At 39.8% G+C, this 24,063-nt stretch overlaps 1 protein-coding gene across 4 annotated transcripts in view; it reads left to right on the top strand.

The window, feature by feature from the left end:
* The window catches only part of SMARCA1 (SWI/SNF related, matrix associated, actin dependent regulator of chromatin, subfamily a, member 1), a 776,730-nt gene that overhangs the window by 361,890 nt on the left and 390,777 nt on the right, over window positions 1-24,063 (top strand). For 2 of the 4 annotated variants that reach the window (XR_004679785.1, XR_004679781.1), the window contains exon 25: window positions 8,313-8,433. Coding sequence is in view for 1 of the 4 variants with exons in the window: in XM_035008363.1 (XP_034864254.1) it covers window positions 8,313-8,366 (54 nt within the window). In the remaining 3 variants the exon portion in view is untranslated. Of the gene's footprint in view, window positions 1-8,312; window positions 8,624-24,063 lie in introns of those variants that run through there. The other 2 variants (XM_035008363.1, XM_035008366.1) reach the window with 2 other exon arrangements.

The raw sequence follows: 24,063 nt of genomic DNA, 5'->3' as shown, positions 1-24,063 counted from the left end.
AGGCTCAGAGTAGTTAAGGAGTGTACCCACAAATCCCTCAGCTACCACATGGCAGATTCTAGTCCATTTCAGTCTTACTCTGGAACTGGAACTCTTAACAACTATGTTAAATTCCCCTTACTAGCAGATTCTGTTATAGGATATTTTGTCTTCATATTGAAAACCAGAGAGCAAGACTCTGAGGGAAGGGAACACTTAAGAGAAAAGGTTATTGCAGTGATTAGGTTAGGAGGGAAGGTGAGATTCCTGAATACCCTGGTAGAAGCAGAAGCTCAAGGAGTGCAGAGAGCAAAAGGCAGTAGAGGGAAAAAGTGAATGGAGCCAGGACAGCAGGGCAGGAGGAGCCTAGGACAAAATTGTCTTCCTTAAGGTATTGTGATGAGACAACTGACCTTCCTTAGTTTCAGTCCTACCTGTAGGTAAATGGTTTCCAGGTAGGAAAGGGAAAACATTTTGGTAATCCCAAACTTTGATTCCCATATAACTTGTATTGAAATCAAAGGGGCCTATTGACTGATACACATGACTGGTAAACATGATGAATAGTTGCAGGATCTAATAAATGGCAATTATTTTGGAACAGAACCAAAGGTACAATTTTTGTAGCAAGTTCAGCCATAAAAATTATAAGCAAATTGCGAGAGTAAAATAATTATTCTTAAAATATTTTTTTCAACACATTTTGTTTAAGCATCTTTTTATTGCTGTCATTTTTATTCTCTCCTCCCCAGTTTTCTTTAACCATTTTTGTATTTAGGCTTTCAACTGAGCATTCCTTTGAGGAATGGAACTCATTCAGTACATGAAAGGCATTGGGACAACAAATTTCTTTAATCTCTCAATATTCTATCAGTATCTGTTGCTTGACCAAATTGATGTATTCCATCAATTTTGACTGTAAGACAAATCCTATTTTACTACTGACTCACATTAGAATACTGGAGATGTGTTCCCACGTGCACCTCTTCCCTCTTGCCAGATGGAATGTGTTACAAATACTGATTATGTGTCAAGAAGAATTTCTTATTCCCATGATTATTTGCAAGGGGGGCTGTTGTTTGGGAGTCTCTCTTCTGCCATAGGTCCACTGTTCCTTTTATCCTTCTTCAGGAAAAAGATTTATCTTAAGCCTTGTTGACTTCTTGAGCATACATCTTCACTTTTTCTTTTTTCTTTTTTTTTTTTTTAAAGATTTTATTTATTTGAGACAGAGAGAATGAGAGACAGAGAGCATGAGAGGGAGGAGGGTCAGAGGGAGAAGCAGACCCCCTGCCGAGCAGGGAGCCCAATGCGGGACTCGATCCCGGGACTCCAGGATCATGACCTGAGCCGAAGGCAGTCGCTTAACCAACTGAGCCACCCAGGCGCCCCATCTTCACTTTTTCTATGGACCTAAATAGTATCTAGAAAGTATAGGTGTGATGCTATATCTCACTACTAAATACTATGTTTTAACACAAGGTATTCATTCCAGTGTAAAAATTCCTTATGTAACATTCTTAGATACTTCAAAAAGTAAATTAAATGACCTTTTAAGAAATCAATTATCCAAATTAGAATTCAAGTAAAGTGAATTTATTTAAAATGATATCATTTTAGTTAAAGCTCAGGTTTCTATCACCTCCTTCCTAACAACATTGTCAAAATGCTTTCATGTGGTTTATGGTTTCATTTATAAAAAGTTAGAAAAAAGCCAAATACTTAGTCCTAAATTGCTACTGAGTTATTGTTATTTTGTTGAGATGACTGGGGCCATATGATCTTTATAAACTGATAAAAGGTCAGACTGAGAATTTCTTTTGTGTGTTTCAGTTTCTAAATGTTGTATTTGTTATCCTCAGACAAGCTATACAACCTCTGGGTTGTTACATTTAAAATAATAATTTATCATTATCCTCTTTCCTTATAGTATTGTTAAAAAACAAAATTAAATTGTGTACATTTGAAGATCTAATTGACTTTATTAAATGGTTCATGAATCAGGCAGTATCCCATCTAGCAAGTAGATCTAAGGAGTCAGTACAAAAACAGCAGTTTTTATAGGAAGGAGGGGGGGACAAGGAAGTTATTAGCAAAACAGAGGAAAGGGTTTTCAGGCAGGGTCACCCTCCCTTGCGGGGGGGGGGGGGGGGCGGGGAAGGGAGAGGGTTTTATCATGCAGATTACATCATCTTCCTTTGGGGGATGGAGAGTGCAGACTACCACACTGGTGCTGACCAGAAAATTTCTGACTGACCTGTTAAGACTACATTTCGGGGGGAGATTGAAACTGCAATTAGATTAGGTATTAAATCTTGGTTTGGCAATTTGGCATAGTGTAAGTGCTCCATCTTGAGCCTGTGTTTTTTTTTTTAACAGTATTATATGAATTTATGGATTAATGATCAGAAAATCTTTTGAGATTCATGGATGAATCTGGCTTTTTAAAGGTGTCTCACAGGCACTCAACTAGTTTATGATATAACTAATTTATGCATTCTGAATGTATTCATTATCCTTTCTCTGAATTATTTTGTCCCTTTCTCATGTTTTTATAAGAATTTAAGACCTTCCAGATTGAGTCATATCAGTATTCCCTATAGCCTAAGATTCTATGTTCAACTGTGGCAGAGAAATTTTGTGGGAAGATGGATATGTTTGCTTTTTATGACATCAATCTTAAAAGTTTAGGAACGCTCCCTAAAAATTCTGACTATTCTCCAATTCATTAAGGGTCTGTCATAAATAAATGTACCTTAACATCATTATTAAGTATTTTATATTTGGACCACTGTGTTTCTCTACGTGCTGATAAACAACTGATTTGACTAATCTTTACCCATTCAATTGCCCGATTTATTGACAGAATAAATTGGATGTTTTGATATTTTATAGATGCAGCCAAAGGCACACATGATAAACAAACTGAATAGGGAAAACAGTTGTGACAGGCCTGAGGGTGACTCAAGAGTCCTGGCATTCAAGATCCCTTTTCAGGGAAACCAAAGGGCATGACAGGATCAATTGTCAGATCAGGCTATCATCAAATATCATCAAATATCAGTAGACCTGGGTCAGGACCTAAGTACCAGGTGGTATCAAACATATATGTGAGTATAAGTGACCTCTCTGACCATCTTAAATGCATTTTTTTTAAGATTTTATTTATTTATCTGACAGAGAGAGACACAGCGAGAGAGGGAACACAAGCAGGGGGAGTGGGGGAAGGAGAAGCAGGCTTCCTGCCAAGCAGGGAGCCCGATGTGGGACTTGATCCCAGGACCCTGGGATCATGACCTGAGCCGGAGGCAGACGTTTAACGACTGAGCCACCCAGGCGCCCCTCTCTCTGACCATCTTATCACATGTAAACTGGATGGTCATTTAATTTCAAGATAAAAGTTAAGATAGGAAACTCCTATGGTCTGAGCCATATGCTTCCAGATGATTTAGTTGGACAAAATCACTCATTTAAATTGGGTGAAGAGGGAAGGAGGGGATATTTATAGAAGTGTAAAAATCCCAAACTAGCAAGGAAATGGGACTGATCTAATCATTATTGACCAGACTTCACCTGGAGTATTAGATTCCTTTTGGAAACCATCCTTTAAAGAGATATGATCAGACTGGTGTCCTTTCAGAAGAGGATTACCAGTGCAATGAAGGGACTCCAAGCCACAATGTAGAGGAACCCAGGATGTTTAATTAGGAGTGCAAAAATTGTTTAGGGACAGCTGCTTCATCTACAAGGGATTAAATTTGTTCTGTGTGGCTACTTATGACAAATCTAAGAGCAGATTTCAGTTCAGTATCAACTGGAGGCTGTCCTAACAAGAAAGGAAAGCCTTGATAGTGTTTCCTATTATTTCTGGTCTTCAGATACATAGATGGAGGGCAGGAAGATGTAGGGCAGGAAGAGAAGTGCATGAATGCTTGGATCAAGTGAATTGTTGGTAGAGTACTGGATCTGTATAACTAGTTAATAAAAATGAAAAAAAAATTTGAAGTACCAATATAGGTCTCCCACTTCTAATTTTTTAACGAAGTGAGGCCTGATAAGGTTTGGGGGATAACATACTTTGGTAATGGGTAACACTTTTATTCTCTTCTTGAGTGAAACACATTGGAAATTGGAGCCAGGCTGCCTGGGTCTGAATATAGACTGTGTCACTTATCAGCTGAATGACCTTAGGAAAATTCCTTTAATTTTTTGTGCCTCAGTTTCCTCATCTGTAAAATGTGATAATAATACCTACCTCAAGTGTAAAGCATATGAACAGTGCCTTGTTCACAGTAAGTATTCCATAAGTGTTATCTATTGGCTCCTAATTGAGATGTAGATATAGGAATTAGCTGGAAGCTAAACTATCAGTGCTAGCACTGATAAAGTAGAAATGGAGATTTTGGCTTAGATTGGCATCTAAGTAGGTATGCTAATACGTTACTCAACTTACCCACCTGGTCTTTGTCCCAGCTGAACAACTACAGATCTTCTCTGTAGGAGTTAGTCTCTTTCCTATTTGGCACAGAATGTGAACATCCATGAACAAGGTGGCTCCAGAAAGTGAGAAACTCAGAAGGGACCAAGTCGAAGATGCTCAGTTTCTTTTTTCAAACTTATTAAATCAAATAATTCACTTCTCCTCCCATGAAGAGGAATAAATGAGGAATAAAAGAGGAGTATTATTCTAGTGGAGCTCTCTCCCCATGGAGATCTAAGACAAGAAATGAAGTTTCACCCTCTAATGAGGACACAAAGAAAAAAAAAAACAAACTACCATTTCAAACACCATCATTTCATATTCCCCAAATAGAATAAAGCAAAGTTCTTTAATAAACTTAGCCTTCTACCACATTGCCCTTATTTTTCACAGACCTGCAAAATTTCATTAGGATTTGGCATCAGTCCCTGGACTAGCCTTTGGGAGCCACTAAACTAGATGACTTTTAAGATGCTTCTAACCATGAGATGTTATAATTCTATGATAGAATTTCATTTGTACCTGGTCCTCAGAAGATAACCGAGGGACTAAACCTGGGTCAAGGGACAGGCAGATCCTGAAAATGTATTTGTGAAAGGGTTGGCAGAGCAGGGTATTTTTTTCTCCTTGGAATCCTTAATCATATTTCTGTACTGTCAATATGAAGAAGAATTTATCTAAAAGGCCAGAGGCTTGTTGTGAGGAGAACTTGATGTTGAAACTCTGTGTCCAGTTTTGGGCTTTGGGATTTTCATTGCCAGCCTATGCACCATGATAGTTGGAAGAAAATACAGTTGTGTCAGTTTCAGCATCTCTCTCAGTAATAATATTTCAAATGTATTTATTTCTTTGTCTTAATATTTTATTACCAGCTTGTTGTTCTCCTTATACCACATGTAGTCCCACTCCCCCCTGCCTTGTGAATGGATGAAGCTACGTTGCAGCAAATTGAGATAGAAAACCACATATCCAGGGTGATTTATCATTAATGTGAAATTCTATCCTAACCTGAAAGTTGAGGAGCAAGAATCCCAAGCTATTTCAAAATTCATATTACAAGACAGACAATCAGATAGCCCCAAACCACAACATCTTGTACTCTATTAATTGTAGGCTGACAGAGCCCTTTGGTTGCATTTGTATTTCCAAGTAAATACAAACATATGTCACCATTTTTTATTGATTTTGGACTTTCCTAGGAAGGAAATGCTGTTAAATTATAATAAATGGTGTCAACTAAAACAAATAGCATAAAACCCATTAAGAAGGCATTTATTGTAGAACTTGGTTTGATTCGTTGGCGTCAGTTGAAATCATGTCAAAATAATGTCTTCGGAAACCAAATAAAAATTTGTTTGCAAATTTGTCTGCAGCAAGCATTTCTAGAGCATAAAAATCCTTAAGAATCAATATGGTTTTATTCAGTATGCAAATGTACTGAAAAGCATTAGAGCAAAAATTCCATTGCTGAATTATATGATAGTGTTAGGAATTAATAAATAATAATAGATGATAAATAATATAGTGGCTGAATGAGATAATACATTTATGAAGAAGTAGAGGGAGAAAAAGATTAAGGGGATAGTCTTGGGAGAAGATCAATTTTCAGATAAGCTAAACTAACATTTTATATTCAGAAAACTAATGGAGTTTAGTTCTGTAACTCATGAAGTCCAGTTAAACTAAATTTCACTGCAGCCTTTAAAAAGGGAAAGGAGATGAGATGCAAAATGCCTACTTCTGAAGTGATAACCATTTGCGTTCTAATATTAGTCAGCCTGCATCTATAATTTGCATAACTGTGTTTGCCTTCCAGGTAATTGGGAATTTAATTGCTATCAGAATAAAATTTGAGTTTTAATTCCAAATGATGTCAGTGCAATGTATCCCAATGTGCAGTTTTGAGAGTCACTGTAATTAGGCAAATGAGAGGGCTGCAGTTGGATTTGGGTTTCAATATAAAATCAAAAAGAGTTTATTTTCAGTATACCCCAGGTTCTCTTCTGCACCAATCCTCTTGCTCCTTTCACCACCTTCCAGGATGCAGTTATCAAAAAATGCCTCACCTGTGGAGCTGAAGCTGAGTCTGCCTTTCTTTGGCTCTCTCTTCTCCTCCCACTGAAACAGAGCCACCTGACTTTCCACGCTGTTTCTTTTTTTTTTTTTTTTAAGATTTTATTTATTTGACAGAGAGAGAGACAGGAAGAGCAGGAACACAAGCAGGGGGAGTGGGAGAGGGAGAAGCAGGCTTCCCGCTGAGCAGGGAGCCCGATGCGGGGCTTGATCCCAGGACCTTGGGACCATGACCTGAGCTGAAGGCAGACGCTTAACGTCTGAGCCACCCAGGTGCCCCCTTTCCACGCTGTTTCTAATCTCATTCCTGGTATGTTTAAAGGAGCTAATTTGATAAACGAGTCAATGTCTTTATTCTTTATTTCTCGCAGGTAGTTTATTTTTATTTTTGCAAAGTAATATAATAATAATAAAAACAAAAATAAGCTGAATCTCAATCACCAACTACTATCACCATAGTTTCATAAACAAAAGGGCACTTTAATACCCTTCCCTACTTATAGTTGCAGAATAAAAAACAATCCTTTTAATTGAATACATTTAGCTTTATGACAAACTCTCATTGCTTTGACCTTATTTTTCTGATTCTGTAAAAAATCAGTGAGACTTCATCACAGCCCAGCACTATTTTGTAAACGGTGTTTGAATACTTTTTTGTTTTGTTTTGTTTTAACTTGATAACATTGCTGTAGTGTTCAGAAAAGAGGGCTATGTTTCTTTTTTTAAAAGATTTTATTTATCCATTTATCAGAGAGAGAGAGAGAGAGCAAGAGATCGAGCCAGCACAAGCAGAGGGAGTGGCAGGCAGAAGGAGAGGCAGGCTGCCCGCCGAGCAAGGAGCCCGATGCGGGACTCCATCCCAGGACCCTGGGATCATGATCTGAGCCAAAGGCAGATGCCCAACCTACTGAGCCACCCAGGTATCCCGGGGCTATGGTTCTTGTTATTGATTTTCTGTGGTAGAGTAAAGTATGATTATGGAATAAAGCAGGAAGAGGCTATGGCGCTCATCTTAGGTGTTAGAGATCTGGGGTAAAGTAGAAAGAATGCATGGAGTACAGGAAAGACAAATAAGGCATGATCAGTGGGGTTTTACAGAGGCATCATAGGGGTTTTACAAACCTGGCTGCTCAAGGAGAAATGCCTGCAGGTTCTTTTCCTGGCTTTCATAATCTCTTTGACATGAATGGTTGGAATTATAGGGTTTTGTATGGTGGGTTTGGCCTTTTGCTGTCCATATCACACTGTGTAGCCAGCTTCCTTGTCTCAATGATTGGATACTGCAATTCCTCTTCCTCTGTAAGGCACCATTGATATTACCCCATTCTAGGTTGGCAAGACAGCATTTCAAAATTGATTTGAATTTTACAAAGTGTTTTGTAAGCAAAGTCTTTTAGAATCAGGCAGAGTGAAGTTGCTAAATTATGTATATGTTATATGCACATTGTATATTTGTATTGTATGTGTATTCCAACTTCTAGTACACATCATACTTTTTTTTATTTGCTAAAAAAAGGACCAAGGGAATTAAATCAAAGCTTGAACTAAGTGCTTGTCAGGGTTCTGGCATTGGGGGGTGTTAGAAGCATTGTGAGGAAAAATCCAAAAGAAAAATGCCCTGTTGTTAGCTGTGAGTGAAACCTAGAGACCATCAGAGGGAGTACTTTAGCTGCTGTGAAAGGGCTCAGAGGGAGACAGATAATAAATGTACAACAAACAATCCAATGTCAGAAGTGATCACTATTGCAAAATGAGACTGAAAACATATTTTTTTTTTTAGCAATTTCTACTGATGAAGTCCCAACTCCAGCCATGGCCATTATTAACTAGATGATTCTTTGAATCTGGCTAATGTGGAATCTTGCAAGGACAAAGAGGATTTGCTCACTAACCAGTAAGAGGTACTGGTCATGCATGCTTAAATGTGCTAATAGTTCTGGTCTTTAATAGTACCAATTTAATGAAGACAATCTTATGCCTTTTTAATTGTTCGTCTATGATTTGACATTAGCCATCCTTTCTGACAAATATGAAGATTTGTTGGCCAGCACTAACATTATCTGAAACTTAGGTCTTTAAATTGTCAGATCCTCCCTACATTTCCTTTGTCTTTGCCTTCCCTATGCCTTGGTACTCTATTGATGGGACCTACTTGCAGCCCAGACCACCCCCACCCCATTCCTAAGTCAGTTTTTTAAATGACAGAAAATATGCCAGCAATCTCAGACCTCTTTTAGTGGAGCTTAAAACACTCAGCCAGGGATGAGCTTTATGCATTCATTCTACCCCTGAATTGCAGTGCTCCCCACCTCTCTTTCTAGGTGGACTTTTGCTTTAATCTCTATCCAGTTTGTCCAGTAGTCCCTCCTTGTCTCCCTCTAGGGCTATGTCCCCACCCTACATCTTGCCTACTTCCTGCAATCTTCTTTCCCTAGACTGTTGCCCCAGCCCACTCCTTGATATCCTATCAATTGGCAAGATATGGACAAGTCATGATGATGACAGACACTATGCTTGATTTCTGGGTTGGAAACTTTCTAGAATTTCTTGTTGCTGGATTAGATCTCCTCTTTTTGACCACTGTTTGAATCTATGGATACTGCTCTGGAAATCTCAACTGTCCTGGCTAAGGCCAGCCTCTGCATTCTGGTCAGGTTTCCTCAGCACCTATCCTAGTTAATGGGTCTTTGCTTGGTCCAGTTTCCTTTTCCATCATACTCTGTGGCTGAATCCATCTATGATTTGTCTTTGTTGGTGATGTGATGGTTACTACAAAAAGCTGTATCCCTAAAATCTCTATCTGTGATACCTGCAATTTATTACTATTAGATTCAGCCCTTTGAGATAAAGGATTGTGTCTATAGCAGACATCTGTAAAAATACAGGTATCTTTGTAAGAGTAGACTGGGTTAGTTTGTGGCAATGAGTAAACCCAAATAAATGTGTAATGTATCAACACAATAATTTATTTCTTGCTCATGTAGTAGTTTATGTGAATATTCAAGTCAGCAAGAGGTTCTCCTCTGCACAGTCATTTAAAGATTTGAATTTTCCCTATCTTGTGGCCCCTCAATTTCCTAAGGCCTCATTGACATCTACACTTAGCTGGTGGAAAAGAAGAGTGAGCCTGGAGAGTCAGTAGATTTTGAAGGACAGCTAACAGTCTCTGCCATACCAAATAAGGATAACACACTGATACATTTTTAGCCTTTGATACCTTGACACAGTTTTGTTCATTAAATTACTAATACTTTAGGAAGCAGATTACAAAAGAATAGGATATAGGCTACATTCAGGGAGTGAAATAGGAGGGAGTAGGGGACTACATTGCCAATATACGTGTCAGTGATGGGAAAGGTCAGGTTTCTTTCTTTCTTTTTTTTTTTCATTAATTAAGCTCTATGACCAACGTGGGGCTCAAACTCATGACCCTGAGATCAAGTGTTGCATGTTCCACTGACTGAGCCAGCCACGTACCCCAAGGTCAGGTTTCTTTGTGGTGACAAATGTGTGGGGACAGGACTCTCAGAAAGCCAGGGGTCACTAAGAGGGTACTGGGAAGAGGAGAAACAAAGGGATGGAAACAAATTAAAGATAAAAAGGATGTCTTAGTTTTGTTTCAGGTTAGACCTGATTCTACTATCTATTCAAAATGCTTGCCAAGTGAGGGTCTTCAAAATGTGAACAATCTAGTTTTGTGCCTATTTCTGCCAGTCATTGGTCTTTTTTAAGGAGTGGGAACAAAATACTGCTAAAGCCCTGGTTCTCAGTATGCTCCACCAGGTTCCTGTGTCTCATAAGGTTTTTCAACTTAGTACCACACCAGAAGAATTAAAATCCCATCAATTTCATCATTCTTAGTCTTTGCTCAGGTCACAATGAAGCAATAGCTTTCTTTTAGCTATCCAGTTAGTGTCAGACTGCCCACTGGGAGCCTTTAATGTATAAGGCAAAATCTTTTCATATAGATATTGGGTTTTGTTTCCTGTTTGACTGGCCACTTTATACAAACAAGGACTGACCTCTAGTTCATTTTCGTCTTCCCCTCCTCCACAGCCCTACAGACTGTGAGAGATTGACCCATGCTGGTGACCTACCGATACATCCTTAACCACCTGGGCAGGAGCATGAGTTTATTCAGCAGGAAACAGGGAAGTGAGTGGGAGGGTGGAAGTTGCCAAGCAATAAACCTCAGCTATTGTCTGCAGAGTTGTTAATGGAGCTGAATCTGATTTGTGTTTAGCTGAAAGCACTTTGCAAAGGCAGACAGGAGGCAAAGGTCTGGAGATACAGAGGCATAGAAACCATAGCTTTTGCTTTTTAGCTTGTGTCCTGGATATTTTCACTGGATAGCAAAAGAATCATTGAAGGTGGAGAGTCATGGGCAGTCAATCCATCCTGGGTGAATAGACATCTAAGGGTCTTAGGGCCTTGTTAGATGGTTATTCATGTAATGTGATGTGAGGAGTACTCCAAAATATCCTTTTCTTACAGTGCCTTACACCTTATTATTGAAGATTACTGTTTAAGAACTTTCTAAATGAATTTTAATAAATGTAGTTTATTTAATAAATACTTGTGTAGCATTTACTATATGCTAGGAATGTCTAAGGGCCTCATAGATATTAACATACCTATTTCTTTTAATTCCAGAGTCTGTTCTTAACCCTTACACTATTTTGCCTCTCAGAGCATAGGATGTTACATTTTTTTTTTTAAATTTTATTTATTTAACAGAGAGAAACACAGCGAGAGAGGGAACACAAGCAGGGGGAGTGGGAGAGGGAGAAGCAGGCTTCCTGCTGAGCAGGGAGCCTGATGCGGGGCTCAATCCCAGGACCCTGAGATCATGACCTGAGACGAAGGTGGACGCTTAACGACTGAGCCACCCAGGCGCCCCGGATGTTACATTTATTTTGGAGATGTGTAACCCATTCTAGCAGATATTTTTTTACCTAATCATAATACTATCCCTTCCACCTAGTAGAGAGCAGGACTCCGAATACTTTGAAAGGAAGGGGCATAAATGGGTCTGATGAAACTGTTGGGGAGATAGATGAGGGTGTCAGGATGAGGGTCTTATTAAAGGGCTAGATCCCCTAGTACCTGTGCTCCCTAAACATGCAGCATTCAAGGGATAGTGCTCTCACCTCTTTCTTCTAGTTTGTATGAATTTGATTCTAGTGATTAGCATTTTCAGTCTCACCTCTTTATTTTATTTATTTTTTGTTTTGTTTTGTATACTCAGAGGTGGTATAAGCTGGATATGAAACAAATGGACTTCCATTTACCCAGGGAACAGAGTGTTTGGGGCTGACTAGGAAGCCACGGGTAACCATCTTAAAACTGGTTTCCAGTTCTGTATTCAGAGTTGGTGCACCTGGAGTAGAGGCTGCCCTGACAGTATTTCTTCCTCTTGCCTGGCTTCCCTATGGATAATTTGGTGCTAGATGCTGCTCTCTGATCATTCAAAGCTCCTATTAGCTTCCTCCCCACACTGTACTTTATAGTACTGCCTCCTCCGTTGGCTCCATGTGGCCATCTGTCCAGAATGTTTTCATTCTTTTTTAGTCTATAACTGGTTTTTTATATGGCTCTTCAAAACCTCAATTTTCTATGTTAGACTTATATGTCTCACTAAATATTCCAGAGCAATATCTGATGGAAAAGGGGATTGGTGATTTTGGTGAGTATTACCCCACCAGTCCTTGTCCCCGGAACATTTTCTCCAGCCAGATACTGTAAGTCTATCATTCACCAGAAATCCAAGCACCCACTATGCGCAGGATGTTAAGTAATCTACTCTAATAAAGTAAGCATGCTTTAGGCACTCTGAGCTGACCTCACTGGGCCATTACACTCTCCGTTCCTAGAGAAAGAAAAGCTATCTTGACTGACAAACAGACTTTTCATTCCCTGTTGTATAACTGGGGATTCAGCTCTTACACTTTGGCACTGAGCTCATTGTCTTCATAATTAATGCTAAAAAGAACAAATTTGGAAAGAACACAGGAACAGGAGGCTAAGTCTCCAGAGGGAGCCTTAGAAGTGGACTCGGTGCATTTTTGCCTACATCATTAATCCCCCATGGTCACATGTGGGGAATACAGATGCCCTCCTCAGGCCCTATGGTTCAATTTTTCCATAAGACAATTGACCTATCGTCACTGTGAGGAGCAAAGCCTTGAACAAAGCAGCTGCTGAAAGGACTTTGTCAAGCTGGAAATGAAGTATTAATATGGCTCTGAGAGGGAACAGCATCAGAAACCAGGCTCTTTATTATTTACATTAATGAGCTGGAAGACAATGCAATGAACAAAATCCCAAGTTTGGAGAATGAAGTTCAACAACGAGTAAAGAAACAATGAAATCCAGCAAATGTAAATCCAGACTAATATGTCTCTGCACAAAAAGCCCAAAGGGGAAATGTTTTCAGAGCAGGAAAGGGCTAAAGCAGGGTGTCAAGTCATTACTGAAATTCCCTACTGTCAGTTTGTTTGAGAATGAAGCTCAGACTTAGGAAGAAAAAATGCCCAGATTGCCTGCTGGACAGACACAATACAATGCACCTATCAAAGGAGGCAGCATTATCTCTATTAGAGATGTGTGCCCAGTACAACGGTAAATTATTCCAATACAATATCATATTCTGCTCCTCAGATCTAAATCTTCACAGCTTGATTGGCATAGGCGTGCGTGTATGTACAGGCTTTCTGTGTACATCCTCTAATACTAGCTGCTTTCCTTCCACTACAGATAGAGCCCTCTTTCCTACCAATAACCTCCCATCCTTGATCAGAAATGGTCTTTTAGGGGCGCCTGGGTGGCTCAGTTGGTTAAGCGACTGCCTTCAGCTCAGGTCATGATCCTGGAGTCCTGGGATCAAGTCCCGCATTGGGCTCCCTGCTCAGCGGGGAGCCTGCTTCTCCCGCTGATCCTCCTCCCTCTCATGCTCTCTGTCTCTCATTCTCTCTCTCGCAAATAAATAAAATCTTAAAAAAAAAAAAAAGAAATGGTCTTTTGTTTAACCATCTCTTTCTTCACTCTAGCCATGTATTCTAAATATTTCTGTGAGCCCCAGTCTGGCAATACCATAATCAATCCTTGCCCACACAAGAAGCATAATGATTTCCTGAGATGAGAGACAAGGCAATGTTTTGCCTCATTGAATTAGATCCTTCCCCAAACTGGTATTTTTTATTTTGTTTGAACTGTACTTTGTCCTAATCTATATCTCTTAGTTTCTCTACATTTGGTCACTTCTTTCACATTTGTACCTTTTACAGAGCTCCCAGTTTCTGTCTTATTCTGTCTTCAACTGTTTGTGACCTCTTGGTTATTGGTTGTGTATCAGGCATCTGACCCACTACATACCCTCACCTTCCCTGTTCCCTTTGCTATGACTCTACCTTGCCTAGCCTGCTTGGCCCAGACCCATTGCCTACTCTGATTTCTAGAAACTGCATAATCTTTATTAAAATTCCCTAATTTGCTGGCGTGCCTTCTCTCCTAGGTAGTACTTGGACTTGATATAATTGATACTTTGAAGTGATGCCATTATGGATACTTTTCTTGTACAACTCTGTACTATTTTTTTTTCCAATAAGGCTTTGGGTCAATTTGAGGAGAGATAGAAGGATGGCTGAGGGTGTGCATGTGTATGCACACACCCCTAGGGAGCTATTTGGAAATTAGTTTGATCACTCTCTGTTAAGTATCTATTGCAGCAAAGCAGGAATTTAAAAATGATCTTAAACAGCGTCAATAATATTGCTTCACTGTGGTAGACCTGGGCTAATCTTGAATCTTGAGTCAGGAAGGCCTTTGGCAAAATTTGAGAAAGAGGTTTGATCTGATTTAGCTGCTCTTATTAGTAGAGCATAATATAACACATGTGCATATCTTTTTTGATGTAGCGACAATTGTGACTGATCATAAATGATTTTTGGCTTTTTACAGTTTAAAAAATTGTTTTAAAATATATTGTTATTTAATCTTTTTATTAGGTCAAACCGTATGAAATTGCCGCTATTTGAACATTTGGACCTACAAAAATGAAATGGTAATCTCATACAGTTCACCCTCATCGTTTACAGATGAGGCAGCTGAGGTTTAGCAAGATTAAATGGCTTCTCCAAGGTCACTCATTTGCACACTAAGTAGTACAGCTGGGATTCAAATTCCCCTGTCTCACCTTTATTTTCTCCATTGTTCCTTTGTTTCAAGTTCAAGATTCTCTTAAAAAGCACTGGCTACAAGTTCCAGAGCTCAGGTATTAGTTTTTTATCTACAGGGGCCCACTGGAATTAATGATTTTGAGATGTTCCTGAACATTTAAGAACAGTCAAAAATCTTAAACTGACGAAAAGAATAATAAATCCTCATGCAAATAGTAATGCCCCGCCTGTGTGTCCTCTGCTTTGGAATATGACAGTATCTGGATATCTGTCTCACTCTTGTTTCTCCCCTAATCCCTACTTTTTTTTATTTGCTGTATCTTTTTTGGGTCACCTTCTCTTTATTATTCTCCATCCCTTCCACCCCAATCTTTTGTCTTGAGCTTAAGCTCTTGAGCTTCCTTCTCTCTTTGGAGGTCTTTTTCTTGGCCAAGATCTGATTGTATCACTGACCCCAATTCAATTAATTTCACCAAACACTGTGGAACAAGAAAACTGGAGTCTGGAATCAGACATCCCAGCAGGAGCTACTGCCACTTGCTCTCTAAGAGCTTCCAGTTTTCTAACAGGAAGAGTTTCTGGAAGAAGCTGGCGGGTGCCCCACCCTGCAATGCTAGTAATGTTGTCCCAAGGGGACATCCTTTAGACCTGAACAGCCTTCTCTCTGCTGGGCCACAATACTATTGTGAAGTGGTGCTTCACTTAATTAAGTCAAACTGGCAAGGATTGTGTATATTAATGAGCGCCCTGATGAGCATTAATTTTTGATGTTCTTCATTAACAAGCATTATAAACTATGACAAATTTTGGTTTGACTTTGTGCCAAAATGAGGATGAGTGCTTTTTTAAAGCTGTAAATCCAAAAGGTTCCCCTGGGATGTGGAGGGCTGCTCATTAATACTTCTGGAGCTACCAATGTCAAATAAGACAAATAAATGGCCCAATATGATTCCTATTGCCCCTTCCCCCACCTGCCTTCATCATGCCTTTCTTTTTTAAGGGGACACTCCCCTTAAAGCACACACACGCTCTTACTCAAACCACTCTTCACTTTAGACTGTTGGGAAAAATGTTCACATCTTGGGAGTTACTAGACCTAGTAATTGCCCGCAAATTTCAGATAATGAAACTTCTAGCTTCAAAACACAAATGCTTGGCAGGGATAAATAGATGGATGGAGAGATGTTTCATTTAACTGAGAATTGGAAACTTCATTAGAATTTTTTTAAAATATTTTATTTATTTATTTGATAGAGAGAGACACAGCGTGAGAGGGAACACAAGCAGGGGGAGTGGGAGACAGAGAAGCAGGCTTCCCGCCGAGCAGGGAGCCTGATGTGGGGCTCGATCCCAGGACCCTGGGATCACGACCTGAGCTGAAGGCAGACGCTTAACGACTGAGCCACCCAGGCGCCCCACATTAGAATTTTTTTAAAGAAGCCACGTTTTGTTCTGCTGGTTGTTAAATAAGAAAAGTGCAAGCAATGATATGTTTAAGGCACACATCAAACCCAGAAGGAAGAATAGGGATGCTGGGAGGGGCATGAAAAGGTCTTTTGGCTCTAAACCTTCTTCCCTGAGGGCCTGCCAAGGTGCCCCAATTCTTCTCATTAGGTTTCCTCTTTAGGTGTTTTTTGTTTTAATGGAGCTAATGCTTTATATTACCTGGGAGGAGTAACCCATTAGTTACCTGGTAACAGGATTTGATTATTTCATTACATTCATTGCCAACCCTCAGGCTGTGGGATTAAGGGCCTGAAATATAGAATGAGTTTACTTTGTTGGAAGAATAAGGCTGGGATTTATTCCCAGCCTGATGAGGTCCCCTGGGTAGCCATAGGAAGCCATGGGGCAGGAGGTTACCAGGTATCCGGGTGTGGATAGGCACTGAATAGTAACTTTTTCCTGCTTTCTAAATTTCCTGAATCTGCTATAGATCTTTCCATGCTAGATCTACTAAAATGAGGACATAAGGGCTAGATCTACAGTGTGGAGATTAAAAATATGGGTTTAGGGTCTCCTGAGTGGCTCAGTCGTTGGGTGTCTGCCTTCGGCTCAGGTCATGATCCCAGGGTCCTGGGATCGAGCCCCGCATCGGGCTCCCTGCTCGGTGGGAAGCCTGCTTCTCCCTCTCGCTCTGCCCCTGCTTGTGTTCCCTCTCTTGCTGTCTCTCTCTCTCTCTCTGTCAAATAAAAAAAAAATATATGGGTTTAGGTTTCAGATAGTCCTGGGTTCAAATCCCAGCTCAAACAACTCCTAGCTGTGCAATCTTGGGGAAATCACTTAACCTTCCTTAGCCTTAGCTTCCTCATCAGGGAAATGGGACTATGTGTAGCAGCATCTACCTCACAGGAATTTGCATGGATTAACATGAGTTGATTTGTGTAAAGAGTTTAGCACAGTTGCTGACAATAAGCAAAAAATAGCAAATGTTATCCTTTTGTAAAATGGTCTTTATAGTCTGATGTGTGGAGTATGCAAGGACTCAGAGTCATCTCTCTCTCTTTCTCCCTCTCCCTCCCTCCTTCCTTCAATTTTCCCTCCCTTCCTCTATCTCTACCTCTCTATTACTTGTTTATTTTATTATTATTTTTTAAGATTTTATTTATTTATTTGACATAGACACAGCGAGAGAGGGAACACAAGCAGGGGGAGGGGAGAGGGAGAAGCAGGCTTCCCGCTGAGCAGGGAGCCTGATGTGGGACTCGATCCCAGAACCCTGGGATCATGACCTGAGCCAAAGGCAGACGCTTAACGACTGAGCCACCCAGGCGCCCATTACTTGTTTTCCTTAAATTACCTTTGTTGTGGGTTATCTGTGGAGTATTTGTCTTTCTCAGATAGTTTTCCTTCATCAGCCACTGCTGTTCTCAGATGTCTCTCCCCTGGCTCCCTCATTGTGTTCTTGTGTATGATTTCAACACTGTTTAGGGCAACTCTAATGAGTTCACAGCACATCTGCTTTCCTGATCACAGAAGGGATTTCAAATCCAAAATGAAATAGTTTTTGGATTAACTGTGACATTATTTCCCCTTTCACCGCTGCCCATAATAAAAGTTGTTCTCTCAATATGTTACCTTCTTACCTGCCAGTGATGTGTAACGAATAAATGAGACAATAATTTGGTATAGGGGAAGGAGGTAGGGAGAAGGGGGTGAATTTTGCAAGGATTCTCTCTATTGCTATAAAACTCAGGAGTAAATTTTGGCTGTGCTTGTAGGCATGCAGCCACATTTAATGTGACAGGCAGACTCAGTCAACTTACACTTATTTTCATGTGTCCAGTTCTATGCCAGGTGCCCTAAAGCTACTAAGACTTATGAGACACTATTTCTGACCTCGAGATGCTTAAAATCTAGTTTAAAAGTTGAGATTACTTATTTAATAGTTAAATAATATTATAAATAATAGTTCATAAAACTGTTAGATTAAAAAGAAGTGGGAAAAGTTTTGTGGGGGGAAATGGGACCTGAGCTAGGCCTTGAAGGTTGAGTTTGAATAGTAGAGGGGGATGGAAGGCATTCCTTGATGGTGAAGGAATAAAGAGAGATACTAGTAATAAATAGCCGTGTAGCAGGGATAAATGTGTTGTGTGCAGGAGACAATGAAATCAGGTTGACAGGAGCAAAAAGTGCCTTGTAGAGAGCAGTGGGAAATATGACTATAAAGCATAAATACGGCCAGCTTCTAAGGGTTTGAAAGACAGGCTGAGCACTTTTTTGTATACAATGTGATGATTTGATAAACATATGCTTTGCAGAATGATTACCAAGAATGAGATAATTAACACATTCATCACCTCACATAGTTAACTCTTTTTTTGTGTTTGTGTGGTAAGAATGTGTAAGAACTACTCTTAGCAACTTTCAAGTGTACAAGACCATATTAAAAATAGTCATCATGCTCTGTACTAGATCCTCAGAACATATCCTTCTCATAACTGAAAATTTGTGCCCTTTGACCTACACCACCCCTGTTTCCCTTTCCCTCCAGCCCCTGGCAACTACCATTCTATTCTGTTTCTATGAAATCAGCTTTTTAAAAAGATACCATATATAAGTGATACCATACAGTATTTGTCTTTCTCTGGCTTATTTCACTTAACATAATACCCTCCAGGTGCATCCATGTTGTTGCAAATGGCATGATTTCCTTCTTTTTATGGCTGAAAGATATTCCTCTGTGTATGTGTGTGTGTGTATCACATTTTCTTTATCCATTTATCTGATGAAGGACACCTAAGTTGGTTCCATATTTTGACTAATGTGAATAATGTTACAATAAACCTGGGGTTGCAGATATCTCTTTAAGGTACTGATTTCAGTTCCTTTGGATATATACCCAGGAGTGGGATTGCTGGATCATATGGTAGTTCTACTTTTAATTTTTTGAGAAACTTTCATACTGTTTTCCATAATGGCTGTACCATTTTACATGCTCATCAACAGTGTACAAGGGTTCCCTTTTCTCCACAGCCTTGCCAATACTCGTTACCTTTTGTCTTACCGATAACAGACTGAGATTACATGATAGGTAATAAGGAGCCATCATATGTTGGAAAACAGGAGTATAATGGGATTGGAGCAGAGAGATCACTGAGGTAGGGATTAGGTGTTGCAATGGCATAGGGCTTACTACTAAAGCAAGTTCCAGAAGCATCACCTTTAGTGTCCCCTGAGAGCTTGTTAAAAATGCAGAATTTTTCAGGCCTTACCCCAGGCCTACTGTATAAGTTATCTCTTGCTGTGTAACAAATCACCTCAAAACTTGGCAGTTTGAAACAGCAAGCATTTATCTCACATTTTTATGGTCAAGAATCTCAGTGTGGCTTAGCTTGGTGGTTCTGTCTCAGGGCCTTTCACGAAGTTGTAGTCAAGATTTTGGCCAGAGCTGTAGTCATCTGAAGGCTTGACTGGAGCTGAAGGGCCTGCTTCCAAGCTCACTCATGCGGCTGTTGGCAGGAGGCTTCAGTTTTCACTAGTGCTTGCTGGACATTTCAATTTATCACTATGTTGGCCTCTCCAAATACTGCCTGAGTGACTTCTCAGCATGGTAGCTGGCTTTCCCCAGAGTGAGTGATCCGAGAGAGAGAGAGAGACACAGGAAACCAAGACAAAAGCCATATTGTCTTCTATATTTTAATCTGAGACATGATAAACCATTATTTTTATCCTATTTTCTTGGTCATACAAACCAACCCTGATACAATATAGGAGGAGACAAAACAGGAAGTAAATATTGGGTGATGGGGGATGATTAGAGGCCATCTTGTCGGCTGGCTACCATACCTACTGGTTCAGTATCTGCATTTTAAGTTCTCCAGGTGATATGTATGCACATTATACACTGGCCTAAGGCAATATTCCTGCAAAAGCAAATGGTGAGGAAGACATACGTGAAAAAATAAATTGATGGATTCAGTGGATCTAGGGAATGTAGTAGAAGGAAGAATCAAAGTAAAGAATCCAGTTTCTAGCTTGGGAGATAAAAAGTAGGGAGGTTGAGATGAGAAGGGGATGACATGCTCACTTTGACATGCTGAGTTGGAGGCAATGGGATATCTAGATTTGAAACTTTGAGAATGTGATGCTGGCATTTTGGTGAAAGGTGAACTGGAGAGTCAGCAGTAGAATAAAAGTTGTGAAATCATAAATGAGTGTAGAAAGTTTGAGACAAGTGAAAGGACTGAGGTGATGGAGAGGAAAAGGATAATAAAATTAATAAGAAGCAGTAGTGGAAAGCATGGAAAATGGAAATTATAAGCAAAGTAGAAGATAGTGGGCAGGAGATGAGGCCAGGCAATCTAAAATGCTAGGGAACAGAAATTCTTTCTTTTTTTATTTTTTTAAAGATTTTATTTATTTATTTGACAGAGAGAGGCACAGCGAGAGAGGGAACACAAGCAGGGGGAGTGGGAGAGGGAGAAGCAGGCTTCCCCCCCAATCAAAAGACACAGGCTATCAGACTGGATTAAAAAACAAGACCCATCGATATGCTGTCTGCAAGAGACTCATTTTAGAACCAAAGACACCCCCAGACTGAAAGTGAGGGGGTGGAAAACCATTTACCATGCTAATGGACACCAAAAGAAAGCTGGGGTGGCAATCCTTATATCAGACAAATTAGATTTTAAACCAAAGACTGTAATAAGAGATGAGGAAGGACATTATATCCTACTTAAAGGATCTATCCAACAAGAAGATCTAACAATTGTAAATATCTATGCCCCTAACATGGGAGCAGCCAATTATATAAGGCAATTAATAACAGAAGCAAAGAAACACATCGACAACAATACAATAATAGTGGGGGACTTTAACACCCCCCTCACTGAAATGGACAGATCGTCTAAGCAAAAGATCAACAAGGAAATAAAGACTTTAAATGACACACTGGACCAAATGGACTTCACAGACATATTCAGAACATTCCACCCCAAAGCAACGGAACACATTCTTCTCTAGTGCCCATGGAACATTCTCCAGAATAGATCACATCCTAGGTCATAAATCAGGTCTCAACCGGTACCAAAAGATTGGGATCATTCCCTGCCTATTTTCAAAGATTTTATTTATTTTTTGACAGAGAGAGAGACAGCGAGAGAGGGAACACAAGCAGGGGGAGTGGGAGAGGGAGAAGCAGGCTTCCCGCTGAGCAAGGAGCCCGATGTGGGGCTCGATCCCAGGACCCTGGGATCATGACCTGAGCCGAAGGCAGACGCTTAACGACTGAGCCACCCAGGTGCCCCTCCCTGCCTATTTTCAGACCACAATGCTTTGAAATTAGAACTCAATCACAAGAGGAAAGTCAGAAAGAACTCAAATACATGGAGGCTAAAGAGCATCCTACTGAAGAATGAATGGGTCAACCAGGAAATTAAAGAAGAATTAAAAAAATACATGGAAACCAATGAAAATGAAAACACAACTATTCAAAATCTTTGGGATGCAGCAAAGGCAGTCCTAAGAGGAAAGTATATAGCAATACAAGCCTTTCTCAAGAAACAAGAAAGGTCTCAAGTACACAACCTAACCCTACACCTAAAGGAGCTGGAGAAAGAACAGCAAATAAAGCCTAAACCCAGCAGGAGAAGAGAAATAATAAAGATCAGAGCAGAAATCAATGAAATAGAAACTAAAAGAACAGTAGAACAGATCAACGAAACTAGGAGCTGGTTCTTTGAAAGAATTAACAAGATTGATAAACCCCTGGCCAGACTTATCAAAAAGAGAAGAGAAATGACCCAAATCAACAAAATCATGAGTGAAAGAGGAGAGATCACAACCAACACCAAAGAAATACAAACAATTATAAGAACATATTATGAGCTACTCTATGCCAGCAAATTAGATAATCTGGAAGAAATGGATGCAGTCCTAGAGATATATCAACTACCAAAACTGAACCAGGATGAAATAGAAAACCTGAACAGACCTATAACCACTAAGGAAATTGAAGCAGTCATCAAAAATCTCCCAAAAAACAAAAGCCCAGGGCCAGATGGCTTCCCAGGGGAATTCTACTAAACATTTCAAGAAGAATTAATACCTATTCTTCTGAAACTGTTCCAAAAAATAGAAATGGAAGGAAAACTTCCAAACTCATTTTATGAGGCCAGCATTACCTTGATCCCAAAACCAGACAAAGACCCCATCAAAAAGGAGATTTACAGACCAATATCCCTGATGAACATGGATGCAAAACTTCTCACCAAAATACTAGCCAATAGGATTCAACAGTACATTAAAAGGATTATTCACCATGACCAAGTGGGATTTATCCCTGGGCTGCAAGGTTGGTTCAACATCCGCAAATCAATCAATGTGATACAATACATTAACAAAAGAAAGAACAAGAATCATATGATCCTCTCAATAGATGCAGAAAAAGCTTTTGACAAAGTACAGCATCCTTTCTTGATCAAAACTCTTCAGAGTATAGGGATCGAGGGTACATACCTCAATATCATAAAAGCCATCTATGAAAAACCTACAGCGAATATCATTCTCAATGGGGAAAAACTGAGAACTTTCCCCCTAAGGTCAGGAACGCGGCAGGGATGTCCACTATCACCACTGCTATTCAACATAGTATTGGAAGTCCTAGCCACAGCAATCAGACAACAAAAAGAAATCAAAGGCATCCAAATTGGCAAAGAAGAAGTCAAACTCTCACTCTTTGCAGATGATATGAAACTTTATGTGGAAAACCCAAAACTGCTAGAACTCATACAGGAATTCAGTAAAGTGGCAGGATATAAAATCAATGCACAGAAGTCAGTGGCATTCCTATACACCAACAACAAGACAGAAGAAACAGAAATTAAGGAGTTGATCCAATTTACAATTGCACCCAAAACCGTAAGATACCTAGGAATAAATCTAACCAAAGAGATAAAGGATCTTTACTCAAAAAACTATAAAATACTCATGAAGGAAATTGAGGAAGACACAAAGAAATGGAAAAACGTTCCATGCTCATGGATTGGAAGAACAAATATTGTGAAGATGTCAATGCTACCTAGAGCAATCTACACATTCAATGCAATCCCCATCAAAATACTATCCACTTTTTTCAAAGAAATGGAACAAATAATCCTAAAATTTGTATGGAACCAGAAAAGACCCCGCATAGCCAGAGGAATGTTGAAAAAGAAAAGCAAAGCCAGCGGCATCACAATTCTGGACTTCCAGCTCTATTACAAAGCTGTCATCATCAAGACAGCATGGTACTGGCACAAAAATACACACATAGATCAATGGAACAGAATAGAGAGCCCAGAAATGGACCCTCAACTCTATGGTCAACTCATCTTTGACAAAGCAGGAAAGAATGTCCAGTGGAAAAAAGACAGTCTCTTCAACAAATGGTGTTGGGAAAATTGCATAGCCACATGCAGAAGAATGAAACTGGACCATTTCCTTACACCACACACAAAAATAGACTCCAAATGGTTGAAAGACCTTAATGTGAGTCAGGAGTCCATCCAAATCCTAAAGGAGAACACAGGCAGCAACCTCTTTGACCTCAGCCGAAGCAACTTCTTCCTAGAAACATCGCCAAAGGCAAGGGAAGCAAGGGCAAAAATGAACTATTGGGACTTCATCAAGATAAAAAGCTTTTGCAAAGCAAAGGAAACAGTCAACAAAACCAAAGGACAACCGACAGAATGGGAGAAGATATTTGCAAATGACATATCAGATAAAGGGCTAGTATCCAAAATCTATAAAGAACTCATCAAACTCAACACCCAAAGAACAAAGAATCCAATCAAGAAATGGGCAGAAGACATGAACAGACATTTTCCCAAAGAAGACATCCAAATGGCCAACAGACACATGAAAAAGTGCTCA

Source organism: Mirounga leonina, unplaced genomic scaffold (genome assembly GCF_011800145.1).
Source record: "Mirounga leonina isolate KUSES-001 unplaced genomic scaffold, KU_Mleo_1.0 Mir_101664, whole genome shotgun sequence".
Lineage (NCBI taxonomy): Eukaryota > Metazoa > Chordata > Mammalia > Carnivora > Phocidae > Mirounga > Mirounga leonina.
This window is presented reverse-complemented; position numbering and strand designations above follow the sequence as displayed.